General features: G+C 40.4%; 1 protein-coding gene across 8 annotated transcripts in view; it reads left to right on the top strand.

The window, feature by feature from the left end:
• SORCS1 (sortilin related VPS10 domain containing receptor 1) overlaps nt 1-18095 on the top strand; it is a 426493-nt gene that overhangs the window by 327609 nt on the left and 80789 nt on the right. For all 8 annotated transcript variants that reach the window (XM_081863380.1, XM_081863382.1, XM_081863381.1 and 5 more), the window contains exons 20-23: nt 6832-6965; nt 10221-10344; nt 12268-12380; nt 14258-14389. In XM_081863380.1, coding sequence (XP_081719506.1) covers nt 6832-6965; nt 10221-10344; nt 12268-12380; nt 14258-14389 — 503 coding nt within the window. The remainder of the gene's footprint in view (nt 1-6831; nt 6966-10220; nt 10345-12267; nt 12381-14257; nt 14390-18095) is intronic.

Raw genomic sequence — 18095 nt, forward strand, 5'->3', positions numbered from 1 at the left:
GGCCCTGATTTGGGGGAGTTGCTGCCCCTGCCCTGTTCACATAATCAGTTTGCTCTCAGAGGATGGGATTTACAGAGTGTGCAAACAGGCCTTTGTTTATACTGGCCCATGAAAGAACTATAATGCAATACTAAGCTTTAGTCTGAAGCTATTGAAAATACCTAAGCTGATATATGCAGTGCCTTTTTCCTTTCTTCCTTAAAAAATGTTTTTTTGACTCAGGAAAAATGTTTGTTTGACTCAGGAAAGCCACCATTTTATAGTTCAAATTGGGGGAAATAAATACAGTAAATGGACAAAAGTACAAAGATTCACAAAATGTTTAGGGGTATGTGTACCCCTGCGTACCCCCAGAAAAAAGCACTTTTTTAAATGCAAAAGGTAAGATTTTATATAAAGAGCAAGCAGCCCATTGAACCTTGAAACAAAATTTACAAAGTTCTGTTGGCCAATCTTTACTTAAACAAATTATTTATTTATTTATTTATTTATTTATTTATTTATTTATTTATTTATTTATTTATATAAAGCAGTTCTCAGCATTATGCCATGAAAGCTAAATAAGGATACAGAAACAATCAAGATCAATATTTAAATATCAGCAACCAAAATCAATATGAAAGAAATGAAATTGCCTTCTCAGACTCTTATCTCTTCCTATCTTTATGAAAATGCCAGCGGGGTGGGGAGGCCAGGCCTTCTTTGTTTGTAAAGGTCACTGCAAACACACTTGAGTGCTGGTAATATCTCCAGAGAGGCTCTGGGGGTCTCTGATAACACAGGGCCATGCAATCTGCTACAATTTGACAGAAGATGATTCCACAGGGGCCCATCTTCACTGTGCACTACTTTGTTTGCAAGCTAATGAGGCCACTTGATGGAGCAGCTATTTGCCTATGCAGGCCACAAGCTACAAAGGAAAAGTCGTTGTCTGGGTCATTCCTCTCTGGGAATGGGTTTCCCCACCACATAATTTGATGAACACAATACAGCATTGGAGTAGAATGCAAAAAAGTTACTGAGGCTCTCAGCAGGATCACAAGCGACATACCTTTTCATATTTTCCTCAGTGTTTCTAGAATCAAATTTTTCGCAAGCAGACTTAGTAATTGTGGCTCCCAGCAGTCTAAGGCAAGCAGGTACGGAGAATGGAGGTATTCAGTTATAGGGCAGAGAGGGCTAGTCTGTCCCTAGTGCTCCTGAAAGCTGATTCACATGATCAGTTGCATATGCTTTAAAGGTCAAGAAAGGGCAGTGTCTCTCTGGTTTTAAACTTTATGCCTATGGTTAGAATGGTAAACATATATTTTTTTAAAAATATCATGGGGGAAAAAGGATTATTACAAATAAAATAAATGAATAGTTGCAAGCTGGTGTTCTAATACCCAATTAGTCCAGAAGAATCTAATAAATAAACAAACAAACTGGGAACAATGTAAATGTAGAGAGACTTTCTGTAAAACCATAACAAGAATGCAGAAGAAATTTGATTCAGTTTGCATTTGAAATCTATCCAATTCCTACTAAGAGAACTAAGAGAACTGAAACATAGTCATCCTTCTGTGATGCAGTTCTCGAGCCTAGCAATGTTTACAAAAATGCATATATTACAGAAAAATCTGCATAAATGTGAAGCCATTAGTGAAAATAACATAAATATGCATTATATTAGTGAAAATTACTTGCAACAATGTATCCGTTAATCAAAATTGCATATGAAACTGTCTCTGCCATCTGTGAGCAGAAATTCACACTAAAATGCTGGTGGATTTTATGAGGATTCTTCTCATTATTTTAAACCATACAAATTGCCTGCAAAATGTGGAGAAATGAATTTCAGAATAGAAAAATGAGAAATAGAGAGAACCAAAATGGATTGGTCCTTCTATTTATAACCGTTGCCCATAGACATTAGAGCACATAGGAAGCTACCTTATACTGGGTCTTTGTAGTAATATTATTATTATTATTAATTTATTTATACCCTGTCCATCCGGCTGGGTTTCCCCAGCCACTCTAGGCAGCTCCCAACAGATTAAAAACAGAATAAAACATCAAACATTAAAAGCTTCCCTAAACAGGGCTGCCTTCAGATGTCAGATAGTTGTTTATTTCCTTGACATCTGAAGGGAGGGCGCCACCACCGAGAAGGCCCTTTGCCTGGTAAGTATTTCAAGGCAGATATCTCAAGTGGAGATCTCTCCCATCACCTGCAACCTGATGTGGGATCTTCTACATGCAAGGCATATCAATTCCTCTATATGCAAGGCTCTACCATGGAGCTACAGTTTCCCTCTGCCCAAAAGAGCTGCACTTGGGACTTGAACCAACAGATGCACGAGAAGACTTGGAACCCAAAGAGAGGTTTGCCTCCATAGCCTGGATGGTTGTAGGACCAGTGACAGTGACATGCTGGGGATGACAAGGCTAGCTAGCATGTCCCTAGTTTGCTCACCATATGAAGGAAAAAAAAGCACACTAATGCCTCATACACAGAGTGAGGAAAACAGGATATACCAGTTCCATGAACATGAATGGTCCTTGTGGAGGCAAACCCTATATTTTTAGGTTGGCTTGAAAAGTTTTAAATAACAATTGACCCCAAGATCATAAAAGGTTGTCCAACTCTGCAAGAAAAAGTAATGTGTATTTTTATTGCTATCAATATTGTGTAGATAGGAGTACAACACCACCTGCTGTTCCAAAGCTGCATTTTCAAAGCTGCATTTTTTTGTTTTCTAACACACTGATTTCAGAAGTTAATCATAATTACCCGTTTGGTGATTTAAAACACGCACAAACACACACACACTAGAAGCTGTTCAGATCTCAAAGGAGAATCTATGTTCTACTCATGACTCTTCATAAGTCACTTTTTGTGAACTGTTCTAACGGGGCAGCAATAAAACTGCTAGCACATTTGCAAAGCTAAGCATGGTCTGGTAGGGTTTCAAGCTGGGTGGGGCCATGTGTTGAGATTCCTGCATTGCTGAGGGTTAGACTAGATGACCCTCGTTGTCCCTCCCAACTCTATTTTTCTATGATTCTGTAATATTCAGAATGTGCCTGCTTCAATTAGAACTAAATGGCTGAGTTTGTTCAGCCTATGACATTGGATGAAACTAAAATACTGGATGTTAACCAGAGTACTCAAGGCCAAGTTTGGATAATTAATTAATAATAGCTTAATAAATATTTGATTCCATTGCACAAACACAGATTGCTCTGACTGCATGTAATGAAAGAGGTCTCCTGGTTAGGCCAATATTGTATCTAGCTGGCATAACACATATTACATCTGGTGAACAACTTTTCAAATTTCCAGTTCAGATATCCATTTTCCATTATGTGCACTTATTGCAGGAAACTTGGCCTCACATGTGGAGCGTCCCCACCCCTCTTCTTAAGTGAAAATGTGTGTAACAAACAATCTACATGTACTACCACTTCCAAGAAACATTCCATGCATATAGAATGTAAATAATATAATCAAACATTAAGCAGGCTTGTATAATAGTTTAGAGCTGATTACACCAGTTAGGTGAGGAGACCTCAATATAATTAAGTAACACCCAGAGTAGACATATTGAAATCAATGGACATGATGAACTAAAGTCCATTGATTTTGATGGGTGAGTATGACTTAGTTGAAAATACAACCCTGAATATCCAACATTCTTAACAGATTTCCCCCCCACAAAAAAATGGCCATTTTGCACATTAGAGCTTTAATAAAAAGGTTTCTGATGAAGATAGGAAGTGACACCAATATATTGTTTCTGCTTCGTTTTGTTCAGCTCCTAAAAGTTCAGAACACAGAACTGGTGCCCATCCCCCAACTCTACCGCCATGAATTTTCATGTATAATGCTAGTAAGCAGAACCTAGGTAGTTAAAAGAGAGTGGTAATGGGTAGAGATGGGGGAGAAACTCATTTCAGTTTGCATCTGAAGCCAAATCTATCGAATTTGTATTTTAAAAAAAATATGTGAACAAAAACACAAGCATCCTTTAAAATTTGCAGTTGTCTAAATGTTGCAATGCAGTAATGCAGCCAAGCATTGTTTACAAAAATACATCTATTGGAGTAAATATGTGTAAAATGAATACATTCATGAAAATAACATGCTAATATGCATTATATTAGAAGCAATTGCTTGCAAAAATGTGTGCTTTAATCAAAACTTCATGCAAAAGGTATCAGGAGAAATTCACTCTGAAAGGTTGAAGAATTTCCATGAAATTGCTTAAGAAATGTGGAGAACTGATTTAAGTCTGGAAAAATGAGTAAGTAAGAGAGAACCTAAATTGATAGATCCTTGCATCCCTAGTCATGGGTAGCTTGTGGTCATTTCCTCCTCATTGTTTTGTGTGAACACCTACAAGTAGTCACATTTCCAAAGATAGGATAAAGCAGCAGCTGTCCATAATTCCCACCGGTACCAACAGAGACATTTTCTCTTGAAGCTATGCAAAGGTGTAGTTTTGGTGGGATCCCAGCACCATGTCTAAATAAGTCCTGACATGAACAAAAGTCAAGAGGTATAAAAAAAATTCCACACTGGGTTCCTCAGTAAGATGTAGATTGAATAATAATAATGGAAAGAAATCAAATTTCATTGGGAGTGTAGGAAGCTACCTAATACTGAGTCCCACCATCAGCCCATATAGCTCAGCATTGTCTCTACACTGACTGCTGGTGACTTTCCTGGGTTTCAGGCTGGGGTATTCCCAGTCCTACCTAGAGATGCCAGGGTTTGAACCTGGGATTTTCTGCATCCAAAATGTTCTATCTCATTTGGATTGGTTCTGCATGTTTGCTTGTTTTAATTTGATTTTTTAATTTGTATTTTTTTATTATTATAACCTGCCCTGCGACCTTATGGTGAAAGGTGTGTAAGGAATCTTAGAAGGAAATAAATGCTCCACCACTGAGCTACAGCCTTTCTCTTAATTGTGCTGTAGCGTGCTACACCTTCTTCCATATTGTATATGGATATTTTGTAATAGAAATAAAGGGATGTGATAATAAACCTCAGCCTTGAGAATGCTTGCAGGAAAACAACAGCTATGATACCATTCCACCACTCAAAATATAACCTATGTGGGGAGAAGAATCTTACCTTGTTATACTTGGTGGGAAAACTTGTTTTCTCAGGGTATTGTTGCATTTATTTTCTTTCCTTTCCTCCTTCTCTTTATTTTCAAAATAAATTGTTCCAAATGAGAGACAGAGGGCAAGTATAAATCTATTCTTTTCCTGATATTTTGCAAATTCTCTTTACATTAAAAAAAAGGAGACTAGATTTGTGAAGAAGTTATGAAGTGCTTTGGAACGGATCCTTTCTAGAAATAGATATATTTGCTGTTGACCTACAATACTCTTCCTATCATCTGTAAGGGTCCCTCCCCCCCGTTAATGCAATATATTCCCAAGAAAAAGCAACACCCCTGTATTAACTCAGCCAATTACCACTTAATGTCTCCTGAGGATATGGCCATCTATATTTGTTTGGTTGGCTTCTGCGTAGCAAAGATTTTGCTCATTATCTTTGAAAGTTGCTGTTCTGAAATCTTTATCCAGAATTGTCATAGTGCCACTTCTCCCAGATACAGCTGGTTTATAATTAGAATCAAATAATTAAATTTAATTATCCAGATCCAAACAATTCAATAAGCAATCATGTCAGTACACATATATTGTGTTTCTGATCATTCAGAACACCAGATAAATGTACGGTGATAGTTTGCCTAAGCTGCATTTGGAGTTTGGAGGCTTGAGTCCATGTTGTACATTAGATTGTTTGCAGGTATATGTTTTAAAACAAGCAGACTATTACTTGCTGAAGCACTTAGGTTTGAATGAAAAGGTGGTCTATTTGTCACAGTGCAACAAAAGTTACAGCTCTCATATTCAGTTGGGTAGCACCCATGCATGGTCTGATGCTAAGGGGTTTTAAAGCCCTGCTTACCAGGACGCTATAACAGGTTGTGGTGAAATTGGGGGTCCCTTGTAAAATAGTACTTGTTTTGCCAATATTCTTTGGACTGTCATAGTGAGAGCAATCTGTGTGTAGAAAGGAAAGTTTTTATTTGCTGCTGACATCAACAATGTCCTTTTCATCCTAAGTAGCCACTTTTAATCCTATAAATTGCCCATGCAATGTGTTATTGAGAAAAGAACACTCACAAAATCTGGAGAACTGCACTCCTTTGAGTGTGGGCTTGTGTTTGAGATTGATACTCAATCAGAAAGCATAACACTGCAAGCTGCCTTAGCATTCCCAACCTAATCATAGACTGTGCTACAGCATCCACCCAACCTGATATGCACCCGTAATCTGGTAAATGTGGTGGAAAAAAATAGCATGGCCTGACAAGGTCAAACTCTATCAGCATTCTTCAACTCACCTTAAGGATAGCTATACTGAGCAGGGTTGTTCTACATATAGCAATGTTCCTGCATGAAAGTTACTTCTGGGTTAGAGTGTGAATCCCATCTCTACTGTGTTGTGTATAATTATCTTCTATGTATACTAAAATAACATGCACTAGGAAGCTGTGACTGACCATGGCTTCCCAGAATCACTGAATAAAGAATATGGAGGCTGTGGAAGCCTTATAACTGAGTCTTATATTTATTTCCTCATAAATAAGTCCCACTGGGGCTTCCTCTCAAATAAGTTCACACAGGATTGCAACCGGTGTTGAAATAAGAATTTGTGGGAAGTAGCCCTTATTGAAACCAAGGGTGGGGTCAAAGACAAGCGTAGAGTGTTAATGTATAAAACTAGACTCATGTACACTTTTCTCCATTCTCTCTTGTTTCCAGGTCCTTTGGAACATGTCCATTTATCATTACCCTTTGTGACAACAAAGAACAAAGAAGTTAATGCCACGGCAGTCCTGTGGCCCAGTCAAGTTGGAACACTGACTTATATCTGGTGGTTTGGAAATAACACTGAGGTTTGTATTTCATGGAGATAAATTAATTGTTAAATTGTGACATAATAACATTATCACGGGGCTTGTGATTTCTCTCAGGAAACAGCTTACAGGGCCCTGCAAATCACAGAGAGCAACTCTCAGCACTTTTATGTTGCAAATCAGCTTTTTTTTAACTTGCTTAACTGTCTCTGTTTAGGCCTAATTTGCATCTTATGCAAATCACTAATCCCCCATTGGACACGGCTGAAGAGATCAAACTGAGAAAACTGCAGAGTGACAGATTATCAAAGATTCCAAGATTTGGGGCTTTTTTCCTTTCCTTATGTAAAACGCAAGCTTTTTTTTTAAATATAAAAAAACCTTCATGTTACAAACCCAGACTTCAGAGATAAAGTTCTGAGTTCGGCTGATGATGTCTCTGCACTGCTCCAGGGTTTGAAACCACATTTTACAGTGTGTTGTGCTCTGTAGCACTAGTAAAAAGGAATGTTTGCTGAGAGTCCCAACTCCTACTCTTTTCATAATGCTAAACCTATACAAAGTTCTCATTTGTGCTGTTAAGCTGCAAGAATGCCTCATTACCACATTCCAAGAGAAGTGAAATGACATGCAGTACATTTCCCTGCCTACGGACAGTAGTTAGCATAAAACAGTATGCCAAAATAACCCACTACCCACCCTCATTTGTTCACTGGGGGGGAGAAAAATCTTTAATCGGTGCCTGATAAATTGTGTTGCCAGACTCATCTAAGGCTACTTTGAATTTCAATAGGAAGTTAGGAGAGCTCACACTAGCAGGAGGTAGCTGACAGGGTGGTAGGGCAGCGACATTCAACTAACCTCCCAAAAGTTTAGTCCCGGCTGTTTAGGGTGGTGGCAACTGCTAGCATGACTGAATAATTTTTCATATATCCAGGGGGTCAGTTCAGGTGTAACACAGATATGCAGTGTGTTTCCCTTATCTCAGTTTCCTTTATATACGACACCTCTTGCCACATAAATGGCTGTAAATTTTAAATCTGCCGCCTTTTTGCCTGCTCTTATTTGTCGGACTATTTAACCTACCCTGGGTTCACCCAATGAAGGGCGAGCTACAAAATATACTTAATAAATACTAATAAATAAGTCGTGGTGACAAGAGGGAGACTTGCACTGCATAAAATTCCCTGCGGCGGCCTTTGTGAAATTAGGCCAGTCTATGAAACTGCCTGCTAGTTCCAGTTCCCTTGCTTGCTACTGCGTATCTGATGCTTTCTCTCTGGTGCAAGGCAAGATATATAGGCTCAAATGAGGTGTCCGATACAAGCTGTTACCAGTGGGATTGGGAACTGTCACATCTCGGTGTGGTATGGAGTGGCCATTGTGCTGCTTTCTTTTGGATACTATTGCCGTGGCAACAGCCAGGTAGCAGTGCTTACACATGGGGTGGAAATGGTGCAGAAACCAGGAGTGGTAGGTCTGGAAGATGAAAGAGAAAGTAAAGGAAACTCAAGTATTAAGAGGACAGTAGCTACTACAGAATCCCCTGCATTGATGCAACTAAGTTACACGTTTTATTAGTGGCTGCCGCTAGCACAATAGTATCTCAAAAGCAAAGTAGTTTGTATTGTGTCAAGCTTTAATACTTGGTTGCCAATACAGTATCTCGTGAGCCAAAGGACTTTGGTTGTATAAGTGGGGTAGTTGATGTAGCAAGGACATTGTTGCAGAGAACCATGGCAGTTCTCAGTTGGTAGGTGACAAACATAATGCACCATTCTAATGAATTCACTTACAGAATATGATTTAAGATGTAAGATGAATTGTTACTACTTTGAGCAAAGATGGGTAAGCTCAGGCTTGGGAGCCCAACGTGGCCTTTCTGGTCTTTCTGTATGGCCCTTGGGAACCCCACTACAGAATGCAGCCCTAAGGCTGCAAAAGGTTTCCTATTACGATTTAGAGTGACATATGAAAGGGTAATCCATTTGTGTCTTTTTTGCTTTTGCTATTTGTTTATTTTTTCCCCTTGAAGTAATAATGGTAATAATAATAATAATAATAATAATAATAATAATAATAATAATAATAATTTATTATTTATACCCCGCCCACCATCTGGCTGGGTTTCCCCAGCCACTCTGGGCAGCTTCCAACATAATATTAAAATACAATAGTCCTAAAAGTCTGGTAGTTGTTTTTCTCTTTGACATCTGGTGGGAGGGCATTCCACAGAGTGGGTGCCACTACCGAGAAGGTCCTTTGCCTGGTTCCCTGTAACTTGGCTTCTCACAGTGAGGAAACCGCCAGAAGGCCCTCGGCACTGGACCTCAGTGTCCAGGCAGAATGATGGGAGTGGAGACCCTCCTTCAGGTCTTCTCCCACTTTTCTGTTCCAACTTTTACATTCCCTTATATTTTCCCCTTTGTTCATGCCACATGCGAGGATACATTCCTCATGCTTGTATCCAGGACCTTATTGCATAAACCTTGAATTATTTGTCCCCAATTGAAAGCCAGAAATCTGCAGCACTTTTGCCACCAGCTGAACTGATTGTTCTTAAGCACTTTTGCAGAGGCTTCATTAACTCTTATTTTTATATCCATTCACATCCAGTGATAATCTTGACCTGTACTGCCCTTTGATAAGATGGAAATTCACATTATCTTTGTCTCTATGTTTCTGTGAGGATAGGTAATAAAAGGATCCTCATGTAAAATAACTTCATGCATGTGTTAGGGGCTGCAGTGTTAAGGGTTATTCTTCTCAAGATCAGCAACAATACCAAAATCTGTCCCCGTCATAACCACTGATATCTAAAATGGTTCAATGGAAGAGTTTCCTCATATTTTGAAATATGAGAATTGGCTGGTTATTTTGTGAGGTGTTTGTCCACCTGTATGCTGAGTGTCTTGAGTCACCTGAGTTAATCTACAGAGTCATATTTCCAGCTCATCTGTTTTCTTCTTGCTGCACCCTGTGGTCTGGATTGTGTAGAGGGTGTTCAAATGGATAAGACTGCCAATCGATGTTCCACTTATCCTTCCTCAACTTGGAGCTTCTAGGAATCTTGGTGTTTGGGTGGGTGGGTGGGTGTGGCTATTTATTTATTATCTTGTTCAATATCTCCATGATTCCCTTCTTCAGGCCAGCAATACTGGGCATCCTTAATCCAAGTCTATTTTCAGCAGCAGGTTTAGGAGAAGGGTCCTTGGCCAGACTCTCTGTCCAACTGAAAATAAGGCAAACCAGAGCATTAAGTACCTTCCCTGCTTTCTTCTTTTACCTTTGCAGCCACTGATCACCCTGGAAGGGAGCATTGCATTTACATTCTCCACCGAAGGGATGAACACTATCACAGTGCAGGTTTCTGCAGGAAATGCCATTCTGCAAGACACCAAGATGATTGCAGTGTATGGTGAGCCCTATCTTGTTCACTGTTATTGATTCATTTCTCAGACTACTGTAGCAGTTGTCTTGTCACACACACACACACACACACACACATGTTACTCAGAGAAGAAGGAACTAAGGACACAGACAAGATAACACCTTTCAAGGGGGAATGTATCTGGAAGATCAAGTTGTCAAGAAAGGCAGCTGTGAATGTTTGATGCTCTTACATTTTGTGGAGTTCTGCATAGCAGCAAGGACCTGAATTAAAGAACATCCATGATGTTCAGGACTGCATATAAAAATCATATTTTGTTTTTGCACTCACGCCCACATCAAAACACATCTCCCAAACCTCTCTTGTTCTATATCCGTAGTGACAGCACATGCTCAGTTCAAGTGCTGACGCCTAATGGCACCCTAACGTTCATTGCACCTGTGGTCCTATGCCTACACTTACCATACTTAGAAAATGCAGTTGTCTCTCAACACACTGGACATAAATCTAGTTGAAAAGAGACACATACTATGCAGTGTTCAAAACTGAATGTGAACTGACACAATAGAGTTGGACTCTCACTTTAGTGGAACAGCACTCAACACCTTTGCCAAATTGCAGAAGCCTAAAGAGTAGCATGGATAAGAGATGTTGTTGAGGTATTAGGGGTAGGGGGTGGGTCCTAAACATTTCCATATATTTTCCCTCATGTGCAGACTAAAAAATACTTTCTGCCAAAATGCACTTACCATTTGCATTTTCCCCATTTGATGTTCCCAAGGTGGTTTTGGTGAAAAAAAATCCAAGTTGTAAAATGTAAATGTAATGCTCAGAGCTCTGGCAAAACTAACTTGCATAGAATACCCAATTCTTGTGTTTCAAATGCTGAGCTCAGTATAACACTTCTCCTAAATCCCCAGTCTCGGTTCCCCTGCTGTTTAGCACTTTAAAATAATTGCCATGCAGCCCTTCTTATTTTGAGGGATGTTTTGGAGTGTTTCATTTGTATCCTTTCAAAAGACAAACACCCTAATTGCTATGTAAGATGCCGGCATTTTGGGGAGATACAGAAAGGGAGGAGGGAATCAAAGCAATTAATGCAAATGAGGGCTCTGCCTGTCCGCTGGTTTATGGACCATTAACACTTAATGAGCTGATTGCCACTAAGGCTCCAGACTTACCTGCATTAACAGTTTACTCCCTGTCAAAGCAAAGTTAAAGTTGATTTAATTAGAAGCAGACCTGAAGTATCACTTCAGAACCAGCTCAGGAGACCCTGGATGTTGTTTGGGTTTACAGGATTTAAGTAACATCATGCACCGTTCTGATAATGGGGCAAAGCACAGCTATAGCATAATAATGTAAAACTGTACAAAGACAAGACATCCAACAACTGATTCATTACACCTACCATGGCCCTGGCATCTCCCTCTCTCTTTTTAGGCTACATTGTGGTTTGCTGAACTTTTGCAACTTTTCCAAAAACCTTTCAGGTGCCATTTAAATTCCCTGTAAAATAGATGGCTACACAGACAGGAAGATGGTTACAGGGGTAGACAAATGCACAGATACATAGATATACAGATGGGGGGTGGGAAAGCTTCACTATACCCTCAGTGTAAAATAATAATAATAATAATAATAATAATAATAATAATAATAATATTCTAGGTTTCCCCGCCCCCATCCCTTTCCATCCTTCCTGCTACACCAGTGCATCATCATAAATAATGTTGTTCTGATTGAACAATTGGTAGAGCTAATTCTAAACAGTTATTTGCTGGCACAGCCGAGTGATAGGATCAGAATGTTAATCAAGCTGTGTTGTCCAATATGCACATCAATCTAATTGATTAGAAAGCCAAGCACATTTTAAAAATTCAGTAGCCACGTCCCAGGAGTTTTCACTCATAAAAGCCTTTTCGTTCTCTCCATCCCGTCTTCCCCTAGAGCAATTTCAATCGCTACGGTTATCGTTCTCTCCAAATCTGGACGACTACAATCCAGACATTCCTGAATGGAGACGAGACATCAGTCGAGTCATCAAGAATGCTCTGGTGGACGTAAGTGCGGAAATAAGTTGTCACTTCTGTGTGATGCATTTCTTTCCCTCTGTCCAGCACTCACTTTGGAAGCTTTCACCTGCAGGAACCCCTCTATAATACCACTTGCAGAAACTCTCCAGTGAGTTCCTCATGGCTCCAAGAGGAAGCCACCTCTGACATCTTCTTGCATCTGTAACAATATGTTTCTCTTTTGCCACATACTGAAATATGTGAAAATTTATCTTATTTCATTTGTAGCTAGAGAGAGAAGCAGTTTAGATATCCAGCTTGCAGTCTTCATCTCATTTTACCTTCAGTTTGCACTGCTTCATTGCAGCATTTTATCCACGACCGTGGTGGCATTCAGACAGTACACCAAGGCTTTCCAGGTCACTGAGGGCTGCCCTGTGCCTGAGCTTTGATAATGCACTTCATTAATCACCCCTGCTGCATTCACTTAGCAATATGGAATCAAAAACTGAAATGCACATTTCTTTGTCACCTTTTCTCTGTAGAGTAGGTGTTCCAGAACACAGGGCAAGGGAGTACTGGGACCCATATTCTTGGGGAAGAAATTATCTAGCCTGTGAAACTGGTGCAGTTCTACTGAAGTCAGTGTGATTGACACAGTGTTTGTGACAACAGAGCAAGCGTGTTTGTGAATACATATTTGGGGGGGAACCCTTCACAATAGTCCACTTTCTCTAGCTTCTCTTGGATAAGCAATCTGTTTTTCTCTGTATGAATTTCTCAGCAGGGAATGTTAAGGGGTTGTAAGGGAGTTTAACTGTGTTTTCCATTGACTAATAATAATAAAAAGAAACAGTTTAATGAGCACAAGCACTTATGATCATGGCAGTGGCTAACCAGAAATGGGGGGAAAATAATGTAATTGAATGACAGCAAGAAAAGCAACAGTAAGATATAACTGTGTCTGCACAGTGTTGTTTATAAAATATAGAAATGGAAATAAATGGAATCATAGGCCATCCCACTTGTTCCACAACAGCAATGACCAACCACTTCAAACCACCAGATTTTTGGGTGAAATTTGGAGGGAGGGAATTTCAGAAGCTCAAGCATAGATGAACAGTGTTGTGTGTTGGGGCAAAAAAAAAAATATCTTAATTTCACATAAATGTTCATGGGTTCTGATTTGGTGGGAACTGACCAGGAATGAGACCTTGGGATGGTGGTAGATAGCTCAGTGGAGATGTGTGTGGTGGCTGTAAAAGAAGCAAATTCCATGCTAGGGACCATTTGGAAAGGAACTGAAAATAAAAAATTGCAAATATCATAATGCCATTATAAAAATCTATGGAATATTGTGTATTCCAGAAGAATATTTCTCTATTTTGTAAACAGCACGTGTCACTGGCACTCCAAAAAGGAGTCATCTCATTCCAAAAAGGATATTGTGCAGTGGCGTAGCGTGGGTTGTCAGCACCCGGGGCAAGGCAAGTAATTTGCACCCCCTAACCCATGGATTTGCGCCCCCTAACCCTAACCCCCAGATGTTGTGCCCGGTGCGGCCGGCCCCCCCTGCACCCCCCACGCTACGCCACTGATATTGTGGGCTTGGAAAAGGTTCAGAACAGGGCAACCAAAATGATCAAGGGGGTAGAACAACTCCCCCATGCAACCCAGTGCCTCAAAATCTGCCTTGGAAGATTGCAGGAAGCTTGGGGGGACCCAAAGCTGTGAGGAGGGGAAAGCAAAATCTCATTACACAAGCCAAAGTCTGCTTGTGCAACCTTGGATTCCACTCACCCTCTATCTATCTATCTATCTATCTATCTATTGGTATTTTAGCTGATTGAATGATTTTAGTCCTCTTAATTTCAAGGCTCTGATGCTACCCCAGTATATCATCACCCTTTCTTTCTGCATACTAGGTAACAGGCATTTCCAGTAAGCATATCTTGGTGGCAATCCTGCCAGGTTTACCCACATCAGCAGAACTCTTTATTTTGCCTTATAAGGATGTCACAGGAGAAGACAAACGAACAGCAGAAGACCTACAACAGGTACTGTTTCCTTTCATTATGCACAAGTGGTGCGTGCAGGGAAGAGACTGCATTTTAACTTCTTCTCCCCGCCCCGCCCCCACCCCCCAAATGTTGGCAAACAAACACTGTAAATTTCATGAAGAATACATTAACCATTTTCATTCATAGCAATACTTATTGCATGGTAGACATCTGAAACTTGAAATGTTAATGCCCATGCTTGCTTGCGAGTCACACCAGAAGGTCTGTTTATGCTGCTTCCCAGAATCTGCACTGTAGAAGGACAGGCATGAGTGGGAAGTATACAATGCAGGAAAAGTGTGATTCCCAGAAGACAGAGAGAGATCACAGCCCATACTATGACATTCACATGGGTTTTCCTAAGGGTCATATCACCCATTTTCCACAAAGGGGATGATTTTACTATGAAGGCAAAATTCTCACTTTTATGATGTGATTCTTATAGATGTCAGAAATGAACTCAATTAGTGATGGGTGTGCTTTTATGTATAAACATGCCAGTTGTAGAATTGGATATGTTGTTTCATAAACTCAAGATGCCATGTGTATTGACACCCCCCCAATGCACCTCAGCCAAGCAGAATTTCCCCAAGTTTATACTTTATCTTTGCTTTGCTTTTATCTTGCTTGACAAACTACACATCTTTGTAATTTTCTCCTCATGCTGGTAATGAACATCAGGAAAGAAGATTGACTGCCTTGCAGATACCCTCCCCCAACATAAATTGGAAAGGAAGGCAGTACATAGAATCCCAGATTTACTACTGACCCAACTCGCCTCCGGCACTTGGCTGCTTATTGCATTCCACAAATTATTATATAGATATTTTCCCTCTCGCATTCCCAGACTCACTGTGGTCATAAAGTATTGTAACACTGGCACATTGTCATCATAAGCCTTTATAGGGAGACAAGAGTAATACAGCTTTTAACAGGGATTCCAGCATCCTCTCTACTATTCTTCCTGAAGGGACAGGATTGTAATCTGCCACATTACTGGAATTATTCTTTATTTATTGCTATGCATTTCCTGTGGAACAATATAGCACTGCATGGATTTTATAATATAAGGTTGAAACTTCTTCCCCACCCCACGAGAAGTTGGTGTTGAGTTCTCATATCACCTGTTGCTCCAATTTCCAGTATCGTGGTTCATGCCCACAGTGGCTTTGCTACTGATTCAGGAGCCACGCACCCACACAAAGCTGAATCAGCTGACTTTCAGCCAATAGCAGTAGCTGTCAGTGTGTTGAGGGGGAGCTGCCTTCTTGTGTGTCTGCGGCTTACCTGGATAGGGCTGGGGTGGGACAGGCTGGTGGCAAGGTTGGAGCTGTGAAAGTGCACCAGTGGTTCCTGACCTTACTGCCACCTTGAACCCAAGCCATGCCCAGGTAAGATGCAACAAAGTTTGTGTCAGCAGTGTGAGTCCACAGCTCCAGCCTACCAGACCAGTTGTCCCTAGTGGGAGCTTAGGGTGAAGAGCGGGTAATAAATAAACAAATAGTACTCTATCTGTTCCTCTGAAATAATTGTGAAATGGTGGATGCTTTGATGATGTAGTTTCTATAGCTTATATAATATGACAGCAATAATGACTCCTTGAATTATTTGAGGTGACAGGGAACTCTGGGGAGGAGAACTAATGAAAATAGGTCAGTATTTCAGTTAAGAAGGACTCTGCTGTCAAAATAAGGGCTCATTTGTGGGGAGGATTTATTTATTGGTTCATTTATTGGTTTGTTTTATCTTGTGATGCATCTGTACTTGTGTGAGAGCACTGGAAGTAGCACTGAACTTCTTTAACTCTCAGCTGAGCTTAGAGTTCACAGCTGATGTTTGGTGGAAGTGACGAGCCCTATTTATTCATATTCTCACCCTCCCCAATGTGATTTCCATCATGTGAGGGTGTAAACAGGGATGAGCCCATTAGCCCCCTACCTGTGTCTTCCCATTCCTGCAGCTTCCGACCCCACATGGTGGGGGTCAGCTATAGCAGGCAGTCCGTTCTACTCAAGTTGGCTCTGTGCATGATATCAGGATTCTTCACCATTGTGTGTGTGCATAGATCGAGTGAATTAGGCTATCATTCACTCTGTCTGCATAGATCATGGTGCATATATTTATTTGGAAGATTTATAAGCTGCTTAATCAAGGAACTCCCTAAAGGGAGAGCAACAAAACACAGCTAAAATCCACAAAATTATACACACACACACACACACACACACACATATGAAACCATCAACACTAAAACACAGATAAAAATTGGTAAAACCTCTAGAACAAATCTAGGCAACTACAGTAAAGGATTTGCCTAGGTAGGCATGCCTAAATGAAAAGGTTTTCTAAAAGGTTTTGGTATCTGAAGAAGTGTGCATGCACACGAAAGCTCATACCTAGAACTATCTCAGTTGGTCTTTAAGGTGCTACTGGAAGGAATTTTTTTATTAGGTTTTCTAAAACTAACTGAGTCGAAGTTGACAAATAGGTGGACAACTGGTCTGGAAACCTAAGCTGCCTTCAAGCATTACTTATGTGTGGAGGACAAGCATGTTGAAAGGGGCCTTCATCCTACTCCCAAATTCTTGCTGCTTCCTTTGCCATAGTCATGATGAGAAGAAGGTCTGTGATGGGGAGCTTTCTCTATGCATTGAGGCTCCCTGTTCAATTTAGAACCTTGCATGAGTTGAGAACCTTTCAGCATGGTTGCTCTGCGTGCAAGTAATTTGTTGAAGAGGAATCAAGTCCTCTGAGGTATATTTGAAAGAACTGGGTGATTTTTGCCCTGGACCCGAGAAGATTAAGAGTCAACATGATAGGGGCCTTCCAGTATGTGAAGGGCTACAATGCAAAAGATGGAGCAGCCTTGCTGTCTGTGCCATATGACTGTTGCTGTGCTCCTCAGCCTTAGATCCAATGGGTGGAAGTTTTAGGGAAACATATTTTAGCCAAACATTAGGAGTAACGTTGCAATGATTAGAGCAGTTGATGATGGGAAAGACTGCCTTGGGAGTTCCCCTCTGCTGGAGGCATTTCAGCAAAAATTAGATGACCATGTTTCAGGGATGCTATGCTTGCATCCTTCACTGCAGATCTTATGTTGAGCTTGGGGTTGGACTAAACAAATTATACTGTCCCTTCCAACACTATGATTTTGTTTGAAATTTTCATTGCTCTGGTTTTTATTTCAGCATGAGCACTGGGCAGCCGTGGGGCAATATTCAACTAAATCGTGTGCAGGGGTTTACCCCCTCTTCTCTGCTCACACCCTGTGCCATCCCCATAAGGACTGGAGGGAAAGTTCAGAAAATATTTAAGTGTGCTTCAGGGGGTAAGGGGAGAGAACATTTCATTGCACAAAGAGGAATCTTTGTGCTAATAGAACTTTCTCCTTAGCACTATACTGAACAAATCCATAGTTTCTTCATAGCTTTCTGCTCCTTCAGTTCATTTGTGTCTCTCCATGCCTCTCTTTCTTTACCAGTGTGAGAGGAGCGAGGATTCAATCATAGCAATCTGGATTTCACAGATAAATGCTTTACAAATCTTTTTGTGCAATGCTTATTAGTGTGCATGTATATTCATGTGCATTGATAAAACAGTGCCCCCCAAAAGGCAAATGTGATGTAAATATAGAAGAGTTTGGATTTGATATCCTGCTTTTTCACTACCCAAAGGAGTTCCAAAGCAGCTAACATTCTCC

Source organism: Podarcis erhardii (assembly GCF_964252035.2).
Source record: "Podarcis erhardii genome assembly, chromosome: 5".
NCBI classification, from domain to species: Eukaryota; Metazoa; Chordata; class Lepidosauria; order Squamata; family Lacertidae; genus Podarcis; species Podarcis erhardii.